Source organism: Candoia aspera, chromosome 2 (assembly GCF_035149785.1).
Source record: "Candoia aspera isolate rCanAsp1 chromosome 2, rCanAsp1.hap2, whole genome shotgun sequence".
In the NCBI taxonomy this organism is placed as follows: Eukaryota; Metazoa; Chordata; class Lepidosauria; order Squamata; family Boidae; genus Candoia; species Candoia aspera.
The window spans coordinates 69,996,071-70,023,795 of NC_086154.1; the positions used below are offsets into that span (position 1 = coordinate 69,996,071).

At 39.8% G+C, this 27,725-nt stretch overlaps 1 protein-coding gene across 2 annotated transcripts; it reads left to right on the top strand.

The window, feature by feature from the left end:
* Positions 1–572: 572 nt before the first annotated feature.
* FAM114A2 (family with sequence similarity 114 member A2) lies at positions 573–27,447 on the top strand. 2 transcript variants are annotated; one of them, XM_063292159.1, is made up of 14 exons: positions 573–642; positions 841–1,034; positions 1,852–1,951; positions 7,916–8,011; positions 8,543–8,655; positions 13,734–13,868; positions 14,044–14,202; positions 14,623–14,761; positions 15,422–15,498; positions 17,739–17,867; positions 18,062–18,198; positions 24,148–24,220; positions 24,755–24,808; positions 25,769–27,447. In XM_063292159.1, the coding sequence occupies exons 1-14, from the start codon at positions 612–614 to the stop codon at positions 25,868–25,870; spliced, it is 1,539 nt and encodes a 512-aa protein (XP_063148229.1). In that variant the 5' UTR covers positions 573–611; the 3' UTR covers positions 25,871–27,447. The 2 variants fall into 2 exon arrangements, with proteins under 2 accessions (XP_063148229.1, XP_063148230.1); XM_063292160.1 differs by having other exon boundaries at positions 15,425–15,498.
* The last annotated feature ends 278 nt before the right edge of the window (positions 27,448–27,725 follow it).

A 27,725-nucleotide genomic window follows, 5' to 3' on the forward strand; every position in this document is an offset into this window, starting at 1 on the left:
TGCTGAAGGCTGTTGGACAAAGATATTGGTGCACGTGTGTGTGCAGAATCAAAACTGAGAAGAGTAATTGTATCTAATATTACTGTCATATGGGAAGCTCAGTTTATGTTTCCTTTGAGGTTATTTGTGTTATTATTAAAAACACATCTGCTGCAAAATGCATAATTAACGTGTTGTTACGTTATCTGATTGCTCTGCAATTTTAAAGCCATTCTAATTATTAATTTATATGTATGCCAAAGAACTTATTATTTCTCCCCTGCCTGCTGGCTTAAAGGAGGTGAAAGTAGTTAGCTATTTAAGAATGGAATGTTGAATCTAGAAAGTCTCAGTACAATGGTTATATCTTCCTGATGGAATTAAAATAACCAATATTTATTCTAATAAGCCTATTTATGTCTCATAGGACAATTTAGAGTAATATTTATCTAACTATTTTACTTGGAACTGAACAACTATTTGCTTGAGTTGTAGCCCTATACAAACCATGGAGTCAGAGATGCTTACTTCTGAGTAAACATACATAGGATTGTACTGTGTATGTGCTTTAATATTTATAATTGCCTTCTCAGTTATCTGATGTTTTGATTATGTGGATAATCTAACAAGTAATGAACCTCTTCTATCAACCTCATTTTCCAGGTGAATTGTGATACAGGTTTTCTAGAAAATTTTCTGCTATCTCCAAACTCAGATCTGATTTTGCACGTTTAGTAGTATGTAAACTGTTTTACTATGCTGATGTGCTTTTTTCAAATAGTCATAAGGACTCAATTGACTTAAAAATATATGTCACAGTAAGCAAATATAAATAATTATAATAATTATTTATAAAATTAGGATATGCTTTGCTCATGTCCCAAATGGAAAAAGAATCACTGAGAGAAGATGTATGTGAACCTGATGAAAATGTGCAGAAGACAACGGATGCAGAGCTGGCCAAGAATAATGGAGAGGAAGCTGAGCCTATGTTCCTGACCCGGAAAAGACCAGAAGCCAAAATCACTGAAATCAGTGCAGCACAAGAGCTACAGGTGCAAAATATATTAGTATTTATGCTATAATCTGCTAGTAAATTCCAGTTTTATCTCAAAATATGCACTCTTTGTATCTTCCACAGCAAAACTTGGAGTGACAGTCATTCTAATTCTGCAATTTAAACAGAATCTATCAATTTCAGTCTGCAGTCAGATTGTTTCTCTGAGTTCTTAAGAAATATAAATATATCATATGCAACCAAATTAATTACTTGATGGTGGGTTGATATCTTAAGAACCTAAGTCAAAATAAGAAATATAGGTGAAAGATGTATCCTTACTTTTCCCGCCATTAATCTGAAAGCAATTTGTATCCATTCCCTTAATACTTACTATAGTACTGCTTACTGTCAGTACTCTAACTGCTGAAACAGAAATAAACATGCAACGTATTTTCCTATTCTTGGCCAAACTGATTCGCATGACGTGAAGAGTTGCACTAACACAGTATAGTTAACAAATGAAAATGATTTTTCTCATAGTACTGATAAATTTGAGGACTGTGTACAACTATATCTTTAATATTTTTGTAAATAATGTTTCTTATTGTATTATTACAATCCCATTTAATTTGGAATGGAACTTACTATTTTTTATTGGAATTTCTATCAGATATTTCCCTACTAAGCAAGTTTGCTAACAGAAAGAAAACCCTCATACAATGCTATTGAAAGGATGTCTGTAAAACAGAGAAGATTTTAAAATGTAGTTTTTATTTTCTTTCCCACGTTGATTGCCTTTGCTAGAAATTATTTTTAATTATTAAAGGAAAGGAATAGATGAATACCTGCTTACCTTGTTCTCTTCCCCTCAGGTCTCGGGGTCCACTGAGAAGACACAGACAGGATGGGGATATTGGGGAAGCTGGGGAAAATCATTGCTTTCCAGTGCTTCTGCTACAATGGCTACTGTTGGTAAGGAAAGCCGAGACTGAGCAGTGTCATAGAACTTGCACTACAAATCAAACGAAGTATCTTTTCTAGTTTTTTTTTTCTTTTGGAAGTTAATGGTGGCAAGCACAAAACACTTTATGGACAGTAAAGAAAAATATTGAGCAAGATCAAAAGATTTTAAAAAAAATATGTATTTATATAACAAATGTATACTGTCCTTCTGAGTATGAATCACTCAACTAACTCAAACCCACATAGCTTCTACAAGCTCTTAAAGGTTCATATGTTATCTCTAAAAAGAAACAATATAAAATTAAGATTTAAGCCAATGGCTAAACTGAGCAAAACAGTAGAATAATGCATCCTACTGTCTTCTATTTTGCTTGCTTGGGGAATTCAGGCAGATCTAGGGAAGGCCCCAGTGTTCCTGTCATCAGCTAACAATAGATACATTGTCACACAGCTAGAAACACCCAGAGGAAAGCTTTCTCTCTTGCCCAGCGTCATGCTGTCCCCTCTGCAGTATTGGACGGCAAATATAAAATAGTACAGTTGTGGTTCGGGAGAGGTGGAAATGATGGAACGTGTTGTTCTTTGTTGCTCCTTTTATAGAGACATTCAAACCAGATTTATCCTCCCTCTGATCAGTTATCCTGATCACTTAGACTCAGCCTATGCCCAAATGCTGCTTACAGATGAACTTGTCCTAACAGCCAGGAACCACGCTGAGACAAGGAATAGGTCTCTAGTACTTTATTACTGCTACATTAGACAGAAAATCCTAACAAACTGAAGAAAAACCCAGACAGATAAACCCCAAAAGTCAAGGTGGGTCGGATCTGTGTCTCTTTGAATGGCTGCTTAATTCCTTAGTACTATGCATGCGTTTTCCCCGCTGGATAGAGGCCCCCTCCTGCTCGCCATCAGTACTCATGACATCACCCTCCCCTCCAGATTCACATTCCATTTCAGCCCCCTCCGTTCCAGAGGTCTCATAAGAGGCCATCTCTGCTTCCAAGCTCCCATGGGAACTGGGCAACGATGGAAATTCTTCAAAGGAAAACTCCTCCAAGGACGAATCAGTGCTGCTCTCCAGGTCTGATAACGCTTCTGGCCCAGGTGGCTGCTGCTGGAAAATAGCTAGATAATTAGAAGATTCTTCCCCCCTCCCCCTTGGGAAATGCACGCCCGAGGTGGAGGGCTGCGGCTCCCCCCCCTCCTCTCTCTCTGGCCTCAGAGCCTCAGGCGGGGGTGGAGGTTGCCAACTTATGAACTCCTCTGCTTGGGATTCCTCTGCTTGCTCAGTCAAGTGAGGCATCTCTGGTAGAGTGCGAGGCTTGGGTTTGTGAGGGAAAAGCTGATGGAATCGATGAACCAGCGTTGGTGCATGCACATCTCTGGCATTTTCCCACGTGCGCTCTTCCTCAGGGTACCCTTTCCAGTGTATTAAATATTGGATGCCCCTTCCCCTCCTCCTAGAGTCCAGAATTTCCTCGACTTCGTATTCTTCCTCCCCCTCCACAATTACTGGAGGTGGGGGGGGGCAGTTGCGATCGTAAGGTACTTGGGGGAGGGTCTTTGGCTAGCAAGGCTCTGTGAAAGACTGGATGGATTTTCATGGATGCTGGCAGCTTTAAGCGATAAGCCACTGGATTTATCTGCTGTACCACAGTGAAAGGGCCCACAAACTTAACAGTCCAACTTTTTGGAGGGTCTGGTAGAGGTCAAAAACTTGGTAGAGAGCCACACTTTGTCTCCTACCACAATCGCTGGCCCCTCTTGTCTGTGAGCATCTGCAGCTCTCTTGTAAGCACTCTTTGCCCTGCTCAGCTGCTCCTTTAACAACTCCTGTGCGGCTTGTTGCTCTTTAAGAAAATCACCCGCGGCTGGAACAGTTCCCTGCTGGGAGGAGGTGGGCAACACCTGAGGGTTAACCCCGTAGAGTGCTTGGAAAGGAGACATCCTGGTAGAGGATTGCACAGAGTTGTTATAAGTAAATTCTGCCATGGGGAGCAGGGCTGGCCAATTGTCTTGCTGATAAGTGGTGTAACACCTGAGATACTGCTGTAACCATTGGTTAATTTTCTCAGCTTGCCCGTTACTAGCCGGATGATGCGATGATGATAGGTGGATCTGGACCCCTAATGACTGGAAAAGGGCCCTCCAGAACCTGGAAGTGAACTGAGGGCCTCTGTCACTCACCAAGTGATTCATCATGCCTGTCATGAGTAAGGATGGCGAGCAGGGGGCTCCCATCCAGACTGTTAAGCGCATGCGTAGCACTGAGGAATTGGGCAGCCATTCAAAGAGACACAGATCGGGACCGCCTTAACCTTTGGGATTTATATGTCTGGGTTTTTCCCACGCTTCTTCAGTTTGTTAGGATTCCTGTTATGTACTAGCAATAAAACATTAGAGACCAGTTCCTTGTCTCAGCATGTTTCCTGGTTGTTAGGACATCAATACTAACAAACTCCTACTCCCATCGAAAGAGGGAGGAACAAGAAATTAAGGAGAGACGTTTGGAAATGTCTTCAGAAAACCAAGAAATGCGGCTCGCCATCCTTACTCATGACAATGCCTCCATACTGAAAAACATGGTCCATAAACAACTGCGCTGTGGCTTGCGCAGATGGGAGGCCCTTGCAAGGAATAAAATGTGCCGTTTTAGTGAAAAGGTCCACCACCACTAGTATGGAAGTCAGCCCCTGGACCGGGGGCAAATCAGTGATGAAATCCATGGAGATTGTATCCCAAGGCCTACTAGGGGTGGGTAGGAGTTGCAAGAGTCCTGTGGGCTTCCCTGGGAGAGGCTTGGCTCGTCTACAGGTATGACAGGAAGCAACGTAACCCTTTATGTCTGCAGTCATCTTAGGCCACCAGTAGTCTTTCAGAGCTCTATGGAGAGTTTTGAAAACACCTCCATGGCCTGCTGTTTGATGGTCATGGCAAAGTCTCAGTACTTCTTCCCTCAATGAGGGGGGAATGTATAATTGCCCGCAATGCCAGAGGATTCGTGCCTCCACATTAAAGGGGGAGGCAGTGTCTTGCGGGCCCCTCTGGAGGTCATCCATCCTGGCCCTGGCATAGGGGTCCTGTTGCTGCAGAGCTCTGACTCTTGTACATAGGTCCTCTGCTTGTCTGCCTGCTGCTAAAATCTCTGTCTGGTTTCCCCTCATAGACTGCTGAAAGTTGTGAGGTTGTAATATCGTAGCCTGTACCTCCTGGTGAGTAGCGGGGGTTGCCTGAATGGATCGAAACAGGGCATCTGCCAAACGGTTCTGCGCCCCGGGACCATAAGAAATAACAACATTGAAACGGGAGAAAAACTGGCTCCATCTGATCTGGCATGGGGTGAGGGATCTGGTGTTTTGTAGAAGCTGTAAATTCTTGTGATCAGTGCAAACTTTCACAGGAAAGGTTGCACCTTCTAGCCAGTGCCTCCACTCTTGAAATGCTGCTTTAATTGCTAGCAGCTCCTTGTTAAAAACATCATAGTTTCTCTCTACTGGTGAGAGCATGTGGGAGAAAAATGCACAAGGTAGCAATGTATTCTCGGTTTTGTTTGTATATTGCAATAAAACCGCCCCAATGGCAATATCAGAAGCATCTGAATGCATTATGAACTGCTTCGTGGGATCGGGGTGCTTTAAAAGCAGCTTGGATGCAAAGAGTTGCTTAAATTCTTGGAAGGCTGCTTGCTCTCTCTCCCCTCAAATGAATTTTGATCCTTTCTTCAAAAGCTGTGTGAGGGGTTTAGCCCTGTCACTAAATTTATTTATGAATCTCCTGTAAAAATTGCAAAACCCTAGAAATCTTTGTACCTCTTTCACATTTCGGTGGGGTTGCCAAGAGAGAATTGCCTGGACCTTAGAAGGATCCATGGATATGCCTTCTGTTGATATTTTATAGCCCAGGAAATGTAATTCAGTTAAATCGAAGGCACACTTCTCTAGCTTGGCGAACAGCTTGTTCTCTCTCAGTCTTTGTAAGACATTACGTACATGGGTTACATGAGTTGTAGCATCCTCAGAGAATATTAATATGTCATCTAGATAAATGACCAGATACTTATCTAGTAAATCCGAGAAAATTTGATTCATAAATCGGGAAAATATGGCTCCTGCATTAGAAAAACCAAAGGGCAAAACAAGGTACTCAAATTTACCAAACCTGGTATCGAAGGCAGTCAGATATTCATGCCCCTCTTTCATCCGGATCAGATTGTACGCATTCCTGAGGTCCAACCTAGTAAAAATGCGTGCTTTCTGTAAGCGATCCAGCAGATCAGATATTAGGGGGAGTGGGTAATTTGCTTTGACCGTGAGTTTATTGAGGGAACTGAAATCATGTACCACTCTCATGGGTGCCTCCAGACAGTTGATATAAACCTTCTAGGGTAGCTGGTGTTGCCTGGCGCACTAATTCATTTTTAATTTCTTCATCCAGCCCCTGTTTGAATTGGTCTTTCAAGGCACTCTCATTCCAGTCCAGATCTCCTGCTAACAGCTTGAAATCAGCAATGTAGATTCCCACTCTCTTGTTGCCTTGCTTGAGCTTCCAAATTTCCTGGCTGGCAGTGACCTCTCTGATTGGGTCGTCAAAGTGTGCTCGGAACCCTGCCAGAAAATTCTGGTAGTCGTTGAGAATTGGGTCGTTGTTCTCCACCATGGGAATAGCCCATTTGGCTGCTGGGCCCTTTAGCAGACTTAAAATGAAGGTGACTCTGGTTCTGTCTGTGGGAAACTCTGCCGGTCTGCTGTCGAAAAACATTGTGCACTGTGTGAGAAAGGTTCTCAACTGTCCTGCTTCTCCTCCAAACTTCTCTGGTAGACTGCCCTGGGATCTCAAGACTACTGGCGGAGCTGCTGCTGCTGGCACCGGTTGTGGGTTAATCGGAGCTGGTTGTTGTAACTGCTGTAGCATGGCTGCTTGTAATGTCTTGATCTTGAGATCTACTTGTTGTTGATGTTGTTGCAATGCTGCTGCCAGTTGTTGGATGGCCTGCCGAATTTCCTGGTTTTCGGAAGACATTTTCCCAAATGTCTCTTCCTTTTTTTTCTTTGTTCCTCCCTCTTTCAATGGGAGTAGTGAGTTTGTTAGGATTGATGTCCTAACAGCCAGGAACCACACTGAGACAAGGAATAGGTCTCTAGTACTTTATTACTGCTACATTAGACAGAAAATCCTAACAAACTGAAGAAAAACCCAGACAGATAAACCCCAAAGGTTAAGGCGGGTCCGATCTGTGTCTCTTTGAATGGCTGCTTAACTCCTCAGTACTATGCATGCGTTTTCCCCCTGGATAGAGGCCCCCTCCTACTCACCATCAGTACTCATGACAGAACTGCCATTTATTACAGCGCACAAGGCTAGGTTTTGCACAGCAGCGTGTAAGATCTGCTGAACCTTGATAGGCCAAGCTCCTGCTCCACATAATGTATTTTATGTAGTTTTAAGTATTATCAAATTTTATGTAACTTCAGATAGCATCACACTCCATGTAAATTTTAGATATTGCCACATCTTTAGACATTTTAGATGTCACATTTTATGTATTTTATGTAATTTTAGGTATTAGCAAATTTAATGCAACTTCAGATATTATCACACTCCATGTAAACTTTAGATACCATATTTTTGTAATTTTACATGTTACCATATTTTATGTAATTTTGGATACTATCTCATTTATGGCCTAGACATAGATAGTTCCTTTTGCCTCTTACTCACTAGTCAGGTTGTTTAATAGATATATTTTAATTTTGTCTCAAATTTTATTTACTGGTTTCTTAAGATATATTTGTAGGTGCTTACAGATCACTCATGGGCACACTTCTTGTACTGCTCTAAGACTGTTGATAAAATAATCTCTGCTAAAATATATATATATATCTATATCTGCATCCTCCTGACTTATTTTGCTTGTTTGGGAAATTCATCGTATTTTTTACTTAGGGTTAAAATGATCTCTGCTTTCTCTAGGTCATGGAATCTCAAATGTCATTGAAAAAGCAGAGACATCCCTAGGGATCCCCAATCCTAGTACCTTATCATCTGAGAACAAAGATTCAATAAAAGGTCAGATCTTATCTTAGAAATAACATATTTTATTTATTTTATATATAATGAAGTTTGCTGCTTGAGGTGCTATGAAAGATGATGGCATTACTTCTAATCTGAAATAATCTGTGCTCTATTGCACAAGCTGTCATATTAATTGCAAATAATGAGACTTAGAAATATTGGTGTTGCTTGTGCCTTAGAACTGTGTATATCCTGGAGGGAAAGCACCTGCAATTTGGTATTACTTTGTTTTGGCAATAAAATTTATGCCTGCATTGGATAAACCTTTGCTCTTTGTGCGGTGTGAAGATGGTGGTGTTCTAGTTTTGACATCAGTCTAGATGGAAATGCATGTTTATAACTGACTGCATAAGCAACTGGTTAGATTCAGAGAATTGCTCTCTTACTTTCATATGCTCAAAGAGGGCTTAGGATAATTTGAAATGTTCAAAGGCAGTCTTGAAACCAAATAGCTCTGAACAATGCAGTATCCAGTTTCTGTTCATAATGCAAATGCAAACACTTAAACGAATGCTTTTGTTTCAGAAAGCCACAATGCTGAAGAAGTGAGTGATGGCAAGGAAGAGACTGAAAATCTCTCACCTGTCAGTGGTGCACTTGGAATGTTTTCTACCATTTCTTCTGCTGTTCAGAGCACAGTGAGTGAGGGTGAAAGGGTTATGTTAACATTTGTCTTATTTTGATCTTGCTGTGCTGTCATTGTTCATGCTGTCAGCCCTTCAGGGTAGACCAGATCAGGAAACAAGCTCCGCAGAAAGACTAGAACTAGACTTCATTGAGATTGGCTATAATAACAGGATCTTGCATGCCTGCCTGCATTTTTCCTTCCTTCCCTCTTATACCCCAGAGAGTCTGGGGTGGGGGCTAGTTTGAGTCTCTTTGTGACATTCTTCCCCCTCACTGGACCTGGCACCTGTTTCTTCTGCGCTTGGGTGTTTCCCTGAGAGTCTCTGGATTCCTTTTCCAACTCCAACCTTCTGCCTGGCTCTCTTGAAGTTCATTACATGGTCAATCAGGGATGCAGCTCTTTTTTATAATTTGTGATCTCTAATAATTGCTTTGTTTGTTGTCAATAAGTTATTTGTGCTCTCTTTAGGGTTCCTGAATTACAAGCTTTTTCCTATCAAAAGGATTAGACTAATCATGGACTTTTGAACTGGTGAATTCTTCAATGGACATTTGAAATTTAATTGGACTACAGTGAAAGGGATACATAAGCTTAATAGTCTGAATTTCATTAACAATTAGTCATGTTGCTGAACTTTACTACTTGCTTTGGGATAAAGAAGTAATGCATTTACAAAGCACTAGTATTTGAACATTGTTATTATTTCATGTTTAGTTGTTTTATAATTTGCTTTTCTGAACAGAAATTCTCATAAAGCAAAATACAACTTACCTTAAAATGTGAAGATATACTGAAGGGGGTAGATACCATAGTAGAGAAGGCATGCTTCCTGCATCCTATCAGATGGCATTGTTTAATGGATGGGATCCAAAGTATGACAACTCTGTCTGATCTTACAGGATGGGAAGAAACAATGGGAGAGATTACTCAAATTACTAGGCCCTATGCTGTGTATAGAACTGCTGTGTTCTTTACCAGCTGAAGCTTCTGGGTGGTCTTCAAGGTCAGACCCATGTAAAGTGCATTGCAGTTTTGTTGTTTATTCGTTTAGTCGCTTCCGACTCTTCGTGACTTCATGGGCCAGCCCACGCCAGAGCTTCCTGTTGGTCGTCAACACCCCCAGCTCCCCCAGGGATGAGTCCGTCACCTCCAGAATATCATCCATCCACCTTGCCCTTGGTCGGCCCCTCTTCCTTTTGCCTTCCACTCTCCCTAGCATCAGCATCTTCTCCAGGGTGTCCTGTCTTCTCATTATGTGGCCAAAGTATTTCAGTTTTGCCTTTAATATCATTCCCTCAAGTGAGCAGTCTGGCTTTATTTCCTGGAGGATGGACTGGTTGGATCTTCTTGCAGTCCAAGGCACTCTCAGAATTTTCCTCCAACGCCACAGTTCAAAAGCATCTATCTTCCTTCTCTCAGCCTTCCTTATGGTCCAGCTCTCACAGCCATATGTTACTACGGGGAATACCATTGCTTTAACTATGTGGACCTTTGTTGTCAGTGTGATGTCTCTGCTGTTAACTATTTTATCGAGATTTGTCATTACTCTTCTCCCAAGGATTAAGTGTCTTCTGATTTCCTGACTGCAGTCAGCATCTGCAGTAATCTTTGCACCTAGAAATACAAAGTCTTTCACTGCTTCTACATTTTCTCCCTCTATTTGCCAGTTATCAAGCTGGTTGCCTAATCTTGGTTTTTTTGAGGTTTAGCTGCAAGCCAGCTTTTGCACTTTCTTCTTTCACCTTCATCATAAGGCTCCTCAGTTCCTCTTCGCTTTCAGCCATCAAAGTGGTATCATCTGCATATCTGAGATTGTTAATGTTTCCTCCAGTGATTTTAACTCCAGCCTTGGATTCCTCAAGCCCAGCATGTCGCATGATGTGTTCTGCATACAAGTTGAATAGGTAGGGTGAGAGTATACAGCCCTGCCGTACTCCTTTCCCAATCTTAAACCAGTCCGTTGTTCCGTGGTCTGTTCTTACTGTAGCTACTTGGTTGTTATACAGATTCTTCAGGAGGCATACAAGATGACTTGGTATCCCCATACCACTAAGAACTTGCCACAATTTGTTATGGTCCACACAGTCAAAGGCTTTAGAATAGTCAATAAAACAGAAATAGATGTTTTTCTGAAACTCCCTGGCTTTTTCCATTATCCAGTGGATATTGGCAATTTGGTCCCTAGTTCCTCTGCCTTTTCTAAACCCAGCTTGTACATCTGGCAATTCTCGCTCCATGAATCGCTGAAGTCTACCTTGCAGGATCTTGAGCATTACCTTACTGGCATGTGAAATGAGTGCCACTGTTCGATAGTCTGAACATTCTTTAGTGTTCCCCTTTTTTGGTATGGGGATATAAGTTGATTTTTTCCAGTCTGATGGCCATTCTTGTGTTTTCCAAATTTGCTGGCATATAGCATGCATTACCTTGACAGCATCATCTTGCAAGATTTTGAACAGTTCAGCTGGGATGCCGTCGTCTCCTGCTGCCTTGTTATTAGCAATGCTTCTTAAGGCCCATTCAACCTCACTCTTCAGGATGTCTGGCTCTAACTCACTGACCACATTGTCAAAGCTATCCCTGATATTGTTATCCTTCCTATACAGGTCTTCTGTATATTCTTGTCACCTTTTCTTGATCTCTTCTTCTTCTGTTAGGTCCTCACCATTTTGTTTTTGATCATACCCATTTTTGCCTCCGATGTTTCTAATTTTCTGGAAGAAAATTCCTTCCTATTCTATTGTCTTCTTCCACTTCCGCACATTGCTTGTTTAAAAATAATTCCTTATCTCTTCTGGCTAACCTCTGGAATTTTGCATTTAATTGGGCATATCTCCCCCTATCACTGTTGCCTTTTGCTTTCCTTCTTTCTTGGGCTACTTCTAGTGTCTCAGCAGACAGCCATTTTGCCTTCCTGGTTTTCTCTTTCTTTGGGATGCATTTTGTTGCCGCCTCCTGAACAATGTTGCGAACTTCTGTCCCTAGTTCTTCCGGGACCCTATCTACTAAGTCCAGTCCCTTAAATCTATTCTTCACCTCCACTGCATATTCCTTAGGAATATTAGTGAGCTCATATCTAGCTGATCTGTGGGTCTTCCCTAATCTCTTTAGTCTGATCCTAAATTGTGCAATAAGAAGTTCGTGATCTGAACTACAGTCAGCTCCAGGTCTTGTTTTTACCGACTGTATAGATGTCCACCACCTTTGGCTGCAAAGGATGTAGTCAATCTGATTTCGGTGTTGTCCATCTGGTGAAGTCCATGTATAAAGCCGTCTCTTAGGCTGTTGGAAGAGAGTGTTTGTTATGCAGAGTGAGTTGTCTTGGCAAAATTCTATCAGCCTATGTCCTGCTTCGTTTTGTTCTCCCAGGCCATGCTTACCTGTAATTCCAGGTGTCATTTGACTGCCCACCTTAGCATTCCAGTCTCCCGTGATGAAAATGACATCTCTTTTAGGCGTGTTGTCCAGTAGGTGCTGCAGATCCTCATAGAACTGCTCTACTTCAGCTTCTTCAGCATCTGTGGTTGGGGCGTATATTTGGATCACTGTGATGTTAGATGGCTTGCCCTGAATTCGAATTGAGATCATTCTGTCATTTTTTGGATTGTATCCAAGCACTGCTTTAGCCACTTTACTATTAATTATGAAGGCTACTCCATTTCTTCTGTGGTCCTCTTGTCCACAGTAGTAGATCTGGTGGTCATTTGATGTGAAGTGGCCCATTCCAGTCCATTTCAGTTCACTGACGCCCAGAATGTCTATCTTTAATCTTGACATCTCACCAATAAGCACATCCAATTTGCCCTGGCTCATAGATCTTACATTCCAGGTTCCAAAATGGCGTGTTGATCCTTAGAACATCGGATTCGCCGTTCACCACCAGCACCGTCGGCCGCTAGCCGTCCTTTTGGCTTTGAGCTAGCTGCGTCATCACGTCTGGGGCTAGTTGAACTCATTCTCTGTTCCTCCCCAGTAGCATTTTGACCATCTTCTGACCTGGGGGTCTCATCTTCCAATGGTATACTGACATATCTCTGGTTGTAGTGATCCATTTAGTTTTCACGGCAAGAAAACGGGTGGGTTGCCATTACCTTCCCCAGGGATTGCATTTAGTCTGACCTCTCTGTCATGACCTTCCCGTCTTGGGTGGCCCTTCACGGTTTAGCTCATGGCATCATTGAGGTGCTCAAGCTCCAGCACCATGACAAGGTAACGATCCTTTGCTGAAGCATTGCAGTAATCCACACTCACCAAGACATGTTGCTGTTTCTTAAAGAAAATGTTCTTTGTTGGACTGAAGTGAGTCAGACTAAAGCTGAGTGTTGGTATGCTCATAGAGCATTTTTTTTTAATACAACCAGTTCAAGTGCTATAAATGCATGCCTTGTAAAATTCTTGCTTTCTGCGTTCCACTGTGTCATGTTCCCCGTTGCAAGGCATATGTGCATCACAACGGGGAACATGCCCATCAGGAGGGAGGAAGGGATAACCATTATCCTTTAAGCACACAAACGCCTAACACAATAGAAGCACATCTCTGCCCGGACCTAAAACCTATTAAGCAGATCGGGGGAACTTCCACCCATTATCCCAGGGGATGCACCTACACCGGGCAAGAATGAAAAGACAAAGGAGACCAGCGGAGATCGCCCGAATCGCCCATCGACGAACCCATATCGCTGCAGATCGCCCATCCGTATCCAGCTTATGGGACAATGGAGGGTGGAGGAGGACAAGGTCCGCCACGCGGGTATAAACGGGGTACCCCGCTACCACGCCCACATCCTCGTCTTTTTCTCCGTATGCAATCTGCTTCAATAAACCCGGAAATCCTTAGACCCTCTAAGTGAGTCCGTGTCTTATTCGAAGTAAGGCTACCCTGACACACTGTCGGTATAGTGTCACCATTTACTTGTGTTCCGCCTTGCAACCTTGCTTCCTAAGGAAAATGATACAAATCCATCCTGTACTTTGAACCTTTGGCTTCCAGAAGTTCCAACGTGCATTTATATCTCTGTCATAAAATCTTGTCTTTCTTTCAGAGTGATATCTGAATTTCTCTTAAAAAGTGCAAATCCCTTTTTTTAGGGGAAGACAGTTATAAGTGGAAGTTTGGATGCATTAGAATACATTGGTAAAAAGACTATGGATGTGATAGCTGAAGGTGACCCTGGATTTAGGAAAACAAAAGGCTTGATGAGCAGAAATTCCACACTATCTCAGGTATGGATTTCCCACACAAAACCTGGGAATGATTTCTTTCTGGATCCTCTTACTAATGAATTATCAATCAAAAAAATAGTTCATGGCAGAGCATTAAATTTCTAGGCTTCAACCTTTTCTCTCTCCTTGTTTTTTTAATGCTGCTGTTGTCACACTTCAGCTTTTTTATTTGTAGGTCTTACGAGAGGCAAAGGAAAGAGAACAACAGAGGGTAGCTGCTGAGGTTTCCATGACTACAGAGAAGAAAGCACATTATGGACTGCTTTTTGATGAGTTTCAGGGTCTTTCTCATTTGGAAGCCTTAGAGATGCTTTCCAGAGAGAGTGAATCAAAGGTAAATGACCTTAAGCTTTTTTTTTTTTCCAGTTGAGGGGGAATAAGAATAGGGATCTATATAAACTCTGGGAGATAAATCCATTTACAGATTCCTTGCAGCACCAGTAAATAAAAGCCAATCAAAGCAGAAGAAAAGACTTCCTGTAGTTACCTGTTCCTTCTCTGCTTTAGGCAGGGCATGTGTTTTTAAGTAAGAGCTTTCTCAGGTTTTGTTATTCTAACTGGGATAGTCCAAAGAAAACCAATTCCATTGTATGATGTGATGGGAACACACACGCATAGAACCTCTCTGTTCTTTGTTCCCCTTTTCAAAGAAAGTATTTTTTGTTACTGAATCTATTTTTAATGCTGCTGTTGTATTTCTCATATCAGATGTAAAGCTAGCAGGTCTACAATTCTCACTGTATCTTTCAATCAGGTAAAATCTGTTACAAGTACATTTTCTGGTGAGGAATTTGAACCTTTAAAGGCAGAGCTGGAAAAGCTTAAAGAAGCATTTTCATTAGCTGAATTTGATGATGATGATGATGAAGAAGATGAAGATGAAGAAAAGAGAGGTACCTGGGATCCAACACTTGGATATTGGCTGTGCATTAGTATATAAGGACCTCTTGAAGTGACTGATTTAGTTTTCTAACATTTTGTAGCATTCAGTCATTAAAATAATGCTAATATTTTAGAGGTTCCAGCTTTTCAGTGGTCATGTGAAATAAATAAAAGATATTAAAAGCTTCCACATCTTTTACTGCTGTGCTCTTCCTAGTACTAGATTATTATCTGTACATTTAAACGAAAGACCAAATGACAGTATGGGACTTCCTGAACTAACATAATGTCGAGAAAAACTCAGTGGTGACAGTGGCTGACTGCAACCCTAGGGTGGAGACTTATATGGCTCCTGCTTCTATGGCCCAGGCGGGTTGTATGTGAAAAAGAAGAAGAGAAAAGGCACTCATGTTTGTTCCATTCCATTGCTAGCATTATGTTGGTTGCTCAGCTGTTGACTGGTGTACCTGTTACCTTTGGAAAGCATCAAGAGACCCCTGCCTTTGGATCACAAAGTTTATTAAAGAGTGCGGGCGTGTTCTGAAAGGTTATTAACGAGTTTATGTATGTTCTGAAGGACAGAGGTATGCCTCATCTAGGTAATCAAAACAACTAATAGGGCTATATGTCATTCTGAAAATGTACTAACTATTTCCTGTTGTTTTCAGGAGAAGAAGATTTCACAAATGAAGTGGGTATACTCTTTTCACAACTGTGTGTCTCTCTAAAACCAGCTAAATTGCTCCAAGTGAGTAAATACTTGTTTTTGGCTTTTAAGATTATGTATAGAACTGTTCTGGAAGTAGTTTGGGCTTCTGAAATGTGGTAGTTTGTATTAGCTAGACTATCTTTTATATTAATGGTATATAGCAGCAGTTGAAGAAATTTTGCAACTTAGAATATCAAATATTAGAACTCTTGTATTTTTCAACAGTGTATATCCTTCAAGCTTGCTCTGTTAGTGGTCCATATTGTCATAGCTCTTTAAAATTTAGTTATAGCTAACTAAACTTAATTTCTGGATATTGGCTTCTCATCTATTCAGTTTTATATGGTAAAGTTTAAAAGGTAACTTAAGGCAATACACAAAGTATAATTTTTTCTGCTTCGAAGTAATCGGTTAATAAAAGTAGAATCAGACAGAAAATACATTTTATTTTGAGTTTCAAACAAAACAGCTCCACCTGAACTATCGTATGAATCATTCTGCTCTAGCTGTCCTGCAATACAACTAAACTCAAAATGGTTCAAGTGTTTTGTACTGTGTTCTGGAAAAAAAAACCTGAAATGTTTTGACTCCAACCATAGGTAACAATGGGAACTGAGGGCCAGCTCCTGCTCCCTTGTGTTTTACAAGAGGGACAGAGGAATTAGGGGGATTGTAGTACATGCATCTACCACCCCAAGCCACAAAGCAGCAGTCCAGTTGTGGTGCTTGGAACAGTTGGAATATTTTAAATAGCGCCACTCAAAATAACCAGGTTTTGTTCAGTCTTAAAATAAAACCCTTGAAACATACACTTTGTGTTTTAAGCTTAAACACTCAAAGCAGCCATTTCCAGTCAGAATATTTCAAGTTTAAAAGACATACTTCCTTGCAGTAATGTGCAGAACCACTGAGTGGCACTGTTTTCCAGAAGAGAATGAAAAACTTCCAGTTTCTGTGACTATTATGTAAATATATAGCATGGTGTTAATTGTTAAAGGAAAAAAAAACTGTTTTTAAAAGATTCACTTACAATTCATATTTTCTTCATTTGTAAATGTTTTCATTTATTCAAACTATATTTGTTCATGGTAGGGGTATACAGATTGGCTCTGATCTATAGTTGCCAATTTGGTTAGAATTATCAGATTGAATCAGCTGAACAGTTTGATCTATATTGTCAGTTCAGTTTGGAGATTTGAGCTTTTTCTGTACATCCCCCAGTCAAGATAAATCTCTCTGACTCAATTGCCATTCATTTTCTTTGTCTGATAAAAACAACAATAGAGTACTGTATATTCCTCTGTTTTTGGAAAGTTTATCTTGCACATACTTATATATAATCATCTTGTACATCCTTATGTATGAGTATTACATGTTCATATAAACTTTTATATGTACGAAACATCTTTAGTTTGGGTGGGATGGAAGAGTGGGGTTTCACTGGCCACAGAAACAGTGGTTGCTTTCACACATTATACTTAGCCATAATGTTTATTTATTTATTTTGGCTTTGCTTGATGTACAAACCACAACCTAGGTTTGTGATTTTTAAGTTAATGGCTTAGTGTTAAATGTGAAACCAGACAATCAGAATTATACATTAACCCAGTCACTGCACTATACCCTTCCCCCAACAAACAAGGAGAAAGAAAAATGGGACTGAGCTATTTCAGTCTTGAACAGGGAAGATTACAGACCTCAACATTATGCGGCAGATTTCACATATGTAAACTATTTTCCAACACTTCATTCCATACCAGTATGATCAAACGACTGTAATGGGGTTGTGCAGTTAGAAGCAGTTTTGATTTTCAGTGGCTAGAGTTGGGAAGGCAGGGAGCAATTCATGTAAATAATGAATAGTGACCATTTACTAAGGAGATGTGTTGTGGTGGAGATATACTGCTTGCACTCTCCTCATGTGTATGAGGTTAGCTTGATATTTTGCTGCAGATTGTGAATGGAGAACATGAAGCCTTATACATTTTACTATCTCCAGCATCTTTCCTCACTGGTCATGTTGGCTGGGAGATGCTGGTAGTTCAGCCGCATTTGGAGGGCTACACATTCCCCATACCTCTGTAGGGGAAATAATGTATTTCTTCAAAGAAATCAGTTTCCTTGTCATGTAGCAGGCCTTTGACATTTTGTTATCACCACCACATGGGAACAATGATGGCTTACTGCTGGGATATTTTTACTTTTTCTATGTGGAGACTGGATAGGGTCATTCTCCTGATCAGCAATATGTTGATGTACCTCTCTTTTCACTTGGGCAGGCAAGGAACTCTGCTCATGAATTAGTTAAAAACATCAACATGCAAATGGTCAAAGAAACAGGACAGCGTGAAGGAGACCAGCAAGTGGGCTCAGGAGATACTGAACAAGAGAATAAAAAGTCAGTGGAGGTAATAATTTTAATCAAAAGAATGCTGCAGTACAGTTTAAATGGATGAATTTATCTAAGAGCTATCATCATATTCCTTCATCCTTAAGCTGTGATCTCTGCATGAAGTCTTTGGGGTGGAATTGGATGTGAAAATAATGTCATGACTTCCTCTTTTAAAGAAGGTAGACTGACATCTGTTTCTAACTTCTGCAGGATATTCACATGATTGCAATCAGAAGCCTGGCTGAGTTGACAGCTTATTCCATTGAAATGTTCCACAAAACTGCAGCATTGGTTCTTCATGGGCAAAAAGATGTGTTGGCCATAAACCGAGCTAAAGCCCTTTCCCAGTAAGACTAATCGCTGTTGACTTCTCTATTTCTTTCCCTTCTCCTCAAAAATACAAAGAAATTAAAAAGTACCTGGTTCCTGCTAACCGGTCTTGTTTTAGGGCAGTAGCATAAAGGCCCAAGCAATCTGTTACTCAGCTCTCATCTCTGTATCTCCATATCTAGTTTAACACAATGCCCCAGAAAGTTTCAGGCCCTTACAAGTGCTTCCTGCAGGTATTGTCCTTACTACCATGCTTACAGGCCTTCTTCTGCTTGCTTATGGCTCCGGGAGGTTACAGAGTTCTTTCAAGACATGGTTTCAGTGTTTTCCTTCAGTTGAGCCTTATTATTTCTCTTTAGTAATGGAAGTAATCAGTCAAAATAATGGATGAATGAGATGAGGAAGGGACATACAGAACAGAGCCCAAAGTGGGGAACAGCCTGATTTATCTTTAATGGTCAGTACCCAGTTCAAATCAGATCCTGAATCCAAATTTTGGTATGGCAATCGAAACCTCCATGCCTTACTACCTACCACTAGAAATTAAGAAATGATTAACTCTCTCCTCGTTTAGTGACCATCTTCCATTCCAACGACTTGGTTGTTAAGCGAAATGGTCGCTAAGTTAACACGTGACTGAGAGAGAGAGACGCTGCAAAGATGGTTGCTGCCATCTGATTCAGAAAAAGTTCTCTTGTACAGTGTCCTGTGCCTACCCATTTGTTTTCCTTTTTCTACCTCCTCGCAGGATGGAGAGATTGCTTAAACAAGCTATCTCTTCCTGAGCTGCTTTTCTCTGCCGCACAGTGCTTTCCTGAAAAGTGCTAACCACAAGTTAACAAGCTCAGCTCTGTAACTTTAGTTTATTAGAACCCTCTGGCCCACTGGGCTGCTGCCTGAAACTGACCAGACCTTAATCAGTTTCACACTGGAGGCTTTTGTCAGGCACACAAAATTTGGTCATAAATGTGCACATTGGTCAGAAAATGACTTTTTATTACCGTTTATTACTGTTGTATTTACGAATGGTCACTGAGGTAACCTTTAAATGAGGAGTGGCTATCTATAGTTTTCTGCTTGACAACTGGATGTTTGTGGATATATCCCCCGAACCCCTTTCTGACAAAGTGAAGTCTGGCAAGTTTTAAATGAATGGGTTCAGGTGCAGTAATATATTTAAAAATTACCTGTCCCAGAAAGAAATACATATGTTTCTTTTCTATACAATTTTTATGAAAATAGTACATATCATGATTATCTTTTGTTGGAAATCTTAATTTTGGGACAGATGCGGGGCAAAATGAACAGCAGTACAAAGCTTTTATAATTTTGCTCAATACCAGCAATGGGAGGATAATGGGTCAGATGCTTGCAGTGGCAGTGAGCATCCAGCATCTTTCAAGGAAGCAGTCAGTGCTATACCCTCTCAGGTCTCACAGGCATCAGTATTTTTAAAAAAATATTCTTTCTCCTGAGAGAGAGAAGTAATAAAGAGCACTAAACAACACAACAATCTTGCACCATCCTTTTTTCAACATCTCTCCCAGAAAGTACATCAATTTGATAACCCTGCTAGAAGAATTTACTGTGATTAGAAGCTAAACATGTCCTCACCACCTCTCTTCCTTCTTTCTTACATAAAATGCTAAAGGAAATATTTGCAGGTTAATTGCCTATGTCTCCAAATCCCTTCAAATCACCAAGGAAGTCTTAGAACCTGCTTTAGAAGGGCTTGGTTTTCTATTCATGTATTTTTTTAATAATAACTTTTATTAAACATTACAATTAAAAAGATAAAAAACTAATACAAACTGAAAAATGGAAAAAGGATTTGTCAGAATGGCTGAGCGAGTCTAAGGCACTGCGTTCAGGTCAAAGTCTCTCCTGGAGGTGTGGGTTCGAATCCCACTTCTGACAAGCTCTCCTTTGAGAGCCAGTTTGGTTTAGTGTTTAAGGCGCCAGACTAGTATCCAGGAGACTGTGAGTTCTAGTTTCACCTTAGGCATGAAAACCGACTGGGTGACCCTGGGCCAGTCACTCCCTCTCAGCCCATCTTGCCTCACAGGGTTATTGTTGTGGGGAAAATAGGAAGAAGGAGTATTAGGTATGTTCGCCACTTTGAGTTATTTATAAAAATAATAAAGGTGGAATAAAAAAATCTAAAAGAAATGATATGGAAAAGATGCTACATAAATGAAACCAGCTGATGTCTTAATAATAAATAACAAACTGTCAGCTGCTTCTATCCAAAGCAGCACTGCAACTCTGCTCCACCATAGTCAGAGAGAGGTCTGGGGATTCTCCCTTGCAGACATTTACACAACTGATTCAGTTGCTCCAGCCTGTGATTTCCACCCAGATGTCAAGGAGCAGAGATAATCTAGGGGGCAAGATCTAGGGGGCATGATGCAGAATGTTTTGAGGCCAAAGGTAAACTGATCAGGGGATTTAAGCTATATAAAGAGAACCCAGTTGAGCACCCCATCCAAGATTTTATGCTCCAGAAGAAACAATACAAACATCTACAAAACAAGAAAAGAGAATTCACTAAGGTTTCCTGGCAGCAACTGATAACAGCTTCTCAAGCCAGAAATTCCACTCTGTTCTGGCACCTTATAGCTCTCCATTCAATTGACAGGCCCCTTTTACTCCCTCACCTCATACCAGCATCTGTGTGGGAAGACCACTTTAGAGCATTATACTCACAAGAAGAGGCCCATATAGTTGACTTAGATCTTAATATTAACCTGCTCCCAAACTGGGCCCCTGTCACAAACGCTGAAATAAAGAGGCTTTTTTAATACAGTTTTTTAATACAGAAATAAAACAGTTAAAGCCTGGTAAAGCTCCAGGCAATGACTTTATTACACTTGAAATATTACAAAACAACCTGGATTGGTGGACTCCTGTTCTTGCTTCCCTGTTTACTTATATTGATCGCACTGCACAAATTCCAGAGGACTGAGGCCTAGCTATTATCGTCCCTATTTATAAAAAGGGCACTCGAGACCTGCCTGCTAACTACAGGCCCATTAGCTTGTTAAGTATAATAAGTAAGCTCTATGCCAGACACTTATACAATAAGCTAGTTGACTGGATTGACTCAGAGCACATATTGGCAGATGAGCAAGCAGGTTTTAGGTCCTAACATTCTATTTATGGACATGCCCTTAAACTTCAACATCTGGCCGAAAAATATACATCTAAAACGGGCTCGACGTTATATACCGCTTTTATTGATTTTAGGTCTGCATTTGATCTGGTTCCCAGAGCAAGGCTTTGGTCTAAGCTTATCCATACTACAATTGATAGAAGGCTACTGCTGCTCATGCATAATCTTTATAAGAACTCCAGAATCAAAGTTCGATGTAGTACGCAAGGCCATCACACAAGTGAGATTCCAACTCACAGAGGAGTGAGGCAGGGTTGTATTTTAGCTCCTCTGCTGTTTAATCTGTATATAAATTCACTTGTGGCCAAAATGAATCAATTAGAATATCACCCTCCAAAATTGGCAGACAGGCATATCGTAACTTTGTTGTATGCAGATGACATAGTACTCCTATCACAAACACGAATTGGACTCAAACGAGCCATGAGCGCTCTGGCCACTTACTGCTCTGAAGAAGCTTTCGAAATCAACTAAAAGACTAAAATTTTGGTCTTTGCAAAGAGACCTAAACTGCACATCTGGAGGATAAACAGCCAGAACATTGAACAAGTTAAATCCTTTAAATATCTGGGCATGGTTTTTCATAGCTCCACTAAACGCAGTGCGCACCAAAGCTATGTTATACAAAACGCCCAAAAAACACTGGCAGCAATCCAATCCTTTCATTTTACCAAGGGAGCACAGCACGTTCCAGCAGCATTGAAGTTATACTCAGCTAAGGCCCGCACACAATTACTCTTCGGTGCTCAGCTAGGACACTATCCTTCTTTCACACCATTGGAAAGGGTTCAGTCCAAATTCTTAAGGGCCATATTTCAGGTACCTCCCTGTACCCCAAATGTAGTATTAAGGAGGGAAGCAGGGTTGCCTAAAGTTGAAACAGGTGCATGGACTTGTATTATAGCACATTGGCTGAAGCTACTGTTTTTCCCTACGGGTTTGGGTTCTTTCCTTTCTAAGCATAATTATAAATCAGTATGGTTCAGGACCATCTCATAAAAACTACAACATCTCGGCTTTTCTATGAGGCACTCCTAACGATGGGCTAAGAGCGTGCACTTAGCGAATTCAAGCAGCATATCAAAGACCTGGACATTCAGCAGGACCGGTCAGCTTTGCCTAAGGGTGTCTTTTTGGGTGATCAAGCCTTTTCTTATAAGCCAGCGAGATACCTAAATCATATAACTGTCTCCAAATTTCAGAGGGCACTTACTTTGGCACGCTGTAATGTGCTTCCCACAGCAGTTTTGGAGGGCTGCTACAAAAAAGTCCCATACGAGTTGAGACTGTGCCCCTGTGGACAAGGGGCTATTGAAACTATAGAACATGTCCTGCTATACTGTATTCTTTATAAGGATTCACGAACCCATTTAATAACTCCTCATTTGATAAAATATCCAGGAAATTCTGATCTCTTTTATGTTCAGTTGTTGCTATCTGATCAGAATGACTTAGTTTCCCTGAACGTAGCTAAATTTTGCTATACTGTCTGCAAATTAGGCAGACCTCGACTGCCCATTGACAACTCTTATTAATCTGTAAATATATTATCATGTTTTGTTCATTTCATTTAATGTATTTTTAATGTATTTTAACATATTTCAATGTATTTCTTTTTTTTTTTTAATTTGTAATTCTGGTCTGTGACCGTATTAAAGATTGATTGATAACAAACTGAAGAGTGAACAGAATAACTTTTCTATATTGGATTTACAAAAGAGACCTGTTAAAGTTTTGAAGGATTTTGTGAGAAGGGACAAAGAAAAAATTAAAAGAAATCAAGTTTTACAACATTATTAGAAAGGATTAAAGATCAAGATTGTTAAAAGTAAAAGGAAGGAATATAAAATTATTATTATTATTATTATTCAAATTTTATTACCGCCCATCTCCTCCAAAAGAGGGACTCTGGGCAGCTTACAATAAAATCAAGCTACAGCAATAAAGGTTAACATCCCATAAAAATAAAGCACATTACAAATATAAAATGCAATAAATAAATATAAAATCCAAGTGGCTCTAAAGACGCCAATCCGGTGAGAGGGGCTCTAAGGTGCAAGCCACCCCCAAGAATGGCTACCCACCTTCCCCCACAAGTGCGATGGCAGAACCAAGTCTTCAGGGCCTTCTGGAAGGTCAGGAGTGAAGGGGCCTGCCTCACCTCTGGGGGCAAGATGTTCCAAAGGGCGGGGGCCACTGCAGAGAAGGCCCGTTTCCTGGACCCTGCCAGATGAGATTCTCTTACAGAGGGGTTTATTTTATAATAATGAAATTGGTTTATTTGATCAAGGTTAAAATGGATATGTTGTTATCTCTGGTAACCCTTAATGGACTTTTGCTGGCCACGACTGACTGATGAGGCTTTAAGGATTTGTTTATAGATAAGAGATGAGATATGGGAAGAAGAGATCATTTATTGAATTTTAAGAGAAGGTGATAAGTTACTAAAATTGTTTATACTTGTGATGAAGGAGGAAGTCATTTCTTTCAATATTTCTTTTCTTTTTCTTTACTATATTCTTATTTTTTCTTTCTTTGCTATTTTTCTTTCTATATTTTTTCTTCTTTCCTGCACTATTATTTTTTTATTCATGTATTTTTCAAATCAGCTCGTTATGGCAAAATCCAGGGCATACCCCTAGTATGTTCCCAGGCACACTACTTGCAAATCATGCAAGATATTTAGAGACTCACTGAAAGCTTGTAGATTATCCTTAGACCCATACGTGGTAAAAAAAAAACATTGAATACAAGAAACTATGTATTTTATTTATGATGTATTGTTCTTTTTTAGAATGACCATTACACTGTGCAAAGAATTGTCATCTCTCTCTAAGGAATTTGCTACGTGCTTAACAGCTGCAGGGGTAAGATGGTCTACGATGTCTAGTGGTGAAGGGCTTGTCATGAGAAAACAAAGATTCAACTTGCAGGTTGCCTTCGCTATTTGACATATTGCTGTTTTTGTTTTACACTATTTTTAAAGAAGGGCATCTTGCAATTTCCCATAACTGCTACAATCAGTATAGTGTTTTACTTTATTTTATTAGTGAAATGTTAGAGTTTTCTGTTTTTAAAAAACTTTTTTTTTTCAGGTAAATCAGAAATGGCCACTAGGATTGGACTTTATCATAGATTTCTTCGTATCAGTTGTTTCCTGTATTTTGTTTTAGATGTTCACGTTACTGGTATATTATGAGAGGATCCATGCCAGATATGTAGCATTATTTCCACTTTGGTTCTGAATACTATACACATCCATTTCAATAACATAGGGAATAGATTCTTAACTGATTAAAAATCAATGGTTTTGAGTTAGTTTTAGATATGAAGGCTGTATTCTATTGAAGATTTTTCCTGCTTGGTTTTAAAATGCAACCTAATATATCCAATCTTTTCAGGTAGAAGAGAAGGCTGATATGCTTAACCCATTAATCACTGGAGTATTTTTGGAGGTCAGTTGTATATGCAAATACTTGAGAGGGATGGAACTTAGATTCTGAAAAATCATTTAGAAACGGAGGGATCTGGCCTGATATAGCTGTGAAGCTAGTATCTGGTTCATATTACCTGTTTCTGAACTTTTATTGTGCAGAGAGTAGGAGAGTGCATAAAATGGCAAATGTATTTGGAGTGTTTTTTGCTCAGCACAAAACAGTCCTACCCAAGTTGGGATGAATAAGTTGAACAAATAAAACATCTGGAACATGCACACTTCGTTTTGAGTTCATAACTCTTGAAACAGCTCAGGTCAGAATGGTCCACTTCAGAATTCTCTTCTGTGATCAAAACAATTAGTTTTTGCTGCTTGAAACAACCAAGTTTTATTCTCAGCTCAAACAAATCTCTTGGAACACATGATCTGGACTTTTGCTCAGACATTCAGAATGGCTGTTCAGAGTTGAAGCACTTTGTATATTCCTACAAAAGTGTGATAGTGTCACATGATTTATTGCCCTAGATATTAAGGATAATGAGTAATCTAAAGATTTTATGCAAAGGACCTTGGCTAGGGCTTCAAAACATAACCGTATCTTCATAGCATAAGCTTATACAGACTAAATATATAACTATGAAGATTAATACAGTATCACATTCCCCAGGCTCTATCCAACTGACAAAATAGATACGTTGTGTGAATTAATTCCCATAGATTAGAACAAAACTGAAAGAGTGTAAAATGATTTAAAAAAACAGATGGGAGGGTAGGTACAGCTATAACTGAACATAGGATACAGTTTCTGCATGTAATATGCCTATGTCCCAATCAAGTTGCTTATATACCTATTCTTGAATATTTATTTCACTAAAACAATTGATCAGAGAAGCCAAGTGAGATTCTGAACAAATTCTAATCTTTAGAATGTATGGGTTTTCTTTATTCATATATCTTGCCTTTTTATTCTCTTTTGTAGGCTTCCAACAGTGCCTCTTATATCCAAGATGCCTTCCAGCTACTTTTGCCAGTGCTGCAGATCTCTCATATCCAGGCTCAGACGGAGTTAGCTCAGCAATAAATCAAGTCTGACTAAACTGGAACATCATTTCCAATCTACCTGAATGAAAATTCCCTTATTCCATAAGAAGATGAAGGCATCTTAATACAACTACAAATTAAGACTAATGTGTTGACCTGTGGTTTTTCCCTGACCAGAATAAGATGCTGAAAGGCCATGATGTAGCCACCTACATAGGTAGACTAGATGACCTATAGACAGCATAGGAAGTTTGTAATGTGACTTATCTGCTGAATTTTGCTGAATAATGTTCCATCTGCTTCTGCTCCTTAAACCTCCTGCATTAACCTCCTTGAGACAAGAGCTTTATGAAGGAAAGACACAAGGTGCAAGGTATGCATAGCATAACAAAGTTCGTGGATTGAGACCTTATTGGAGTCAGTAACTGCATCAAATTGTATCATCCTCACATTAAAATCCTGTTTTAAGTAAAATGCCTAGCACTCCAAAGAGATACTACTGAAAGGGGAAGAGGCCATCTATACAGCTTGTAAGCCTGCATTAGGGTATGCTTCAAGTGTGTAAAGTTTTTAAACAAATTAATGATCTGATGTTTTATTGATGTATCCTCTTTATTAGTGCTAGTTTAGAGATAAACTTGGTATTTTTTTTAAAAAGAAACCCACTTATATGTAATAACATTTGATGTTTAGATGAATACATGGTGAATACATTGGCTAAGTGAGGTCTAAGTGATAGACCTCACTTAGCCAAGAGATATTCAGTGTCCTAATTTCCTAGCAGAAAATAAAAGTAGCCAAGAAGGAATTGACTCCATTTGAAAAAGTTAGGACGTTGATAAACGAAGCTAACAAAGAGAAGTCCACAAATTGGATACAGCATCTTGTTTCCCTTTAGCCCCATTTCAAGACTCTGAATACTTCTGTGAAAATAATTTTTCAGGGTTTTGGGATCTCTGCCTGAACTCCCAAATTGTGACTAAATACTTCATATCATAACTCCAAAGACTTTAAAATGCAATTACCCTTTGTCTTTTGGTACAATTGTTACTTTGTACAATTTTGTCTTGTACCATTATGTATAAGTTTATTTACTTGTTCCTTCCTGGAATTCTAGTTCTCCTCAGGGGAATTCTACTATGTTTTAGTTTTTCAACAAGCAGCTTGCTACGATTACAGTGACTCAAATACCATTTCAGCAAAGAAAAAATTAAGATGAATTGCAACTTGTTTTATTTTAGTGAATATCCTTGCTATTGCCTTTATCAGCATGTCTGTTTTAACTACAGTTCTGAATTTCAATCTGGTTGCTTGTTGGTCTTGCAGTTATTAAATCATTTTATTGGCATTATTATGGCATTAGCAAGGAATGTTTGAACAATGCACTTAAGATGCAGCTCTCTCTCCATCAGAGGAAAAAATCCTTTAACTCTACAAATAAAATACGCTGTTTTAGATAGTTTAATTTCTAGCAAAGAATCTATTTTGAATATGTATATGCACTATATTGTATATTGAGAATAAATGTTTTGTGATGTAATAAGGAAATAGCTGCTTATTAAATAGGTTGACCATAGGGTATCTACAGTTACTCATGTTCAGGTCAACAAAAGATTACTCACACATCTTAACTCAAAAGCTTTTCTGTTGAATATTATTGATCCTTCAGAAGAAGAAGAAGCAGCAGAGTAATCCTTTGGGGGTTCACCAGGGTACAATGATTGGATGAGGGATGACCACTTCCATGTCCTATCCAATCTTGACTTACAGTGGCTGTAGTGTGGAAATTGGAGAAGCCTTTTTGCCTCTTTTTTAGTTTTTTTGCTTTTTTCCTTTGCTTTCCCTTTTTGCCCTTTCCATTTTTTTCTAGGAAGTAAAAGCACTATATCCACTGC

Bases quoted from the DNA above. Each gene is read 5' to 3' on its own strand.
- FAM114A2 (XM_063292159.1), top strand. From the start codon at position 612: ATGAACCTCTTCTATCAACCTCATTTTCCAG. The intron at 1,035-1,851 runs GTGCAAAATATA...TCTTCCCCTCAG, and splicing joins GTGCAGCACAAGAGCTACAG to GTCTCGGGGTCCACTGAGAA. The intron at 17,868-18,061 runs GTAATAATTTTA...TAACTTCTGCAG, and splicing joins AGAATAAAAAGTCAGTGGAG to GATATTCACATGATTGCAAT.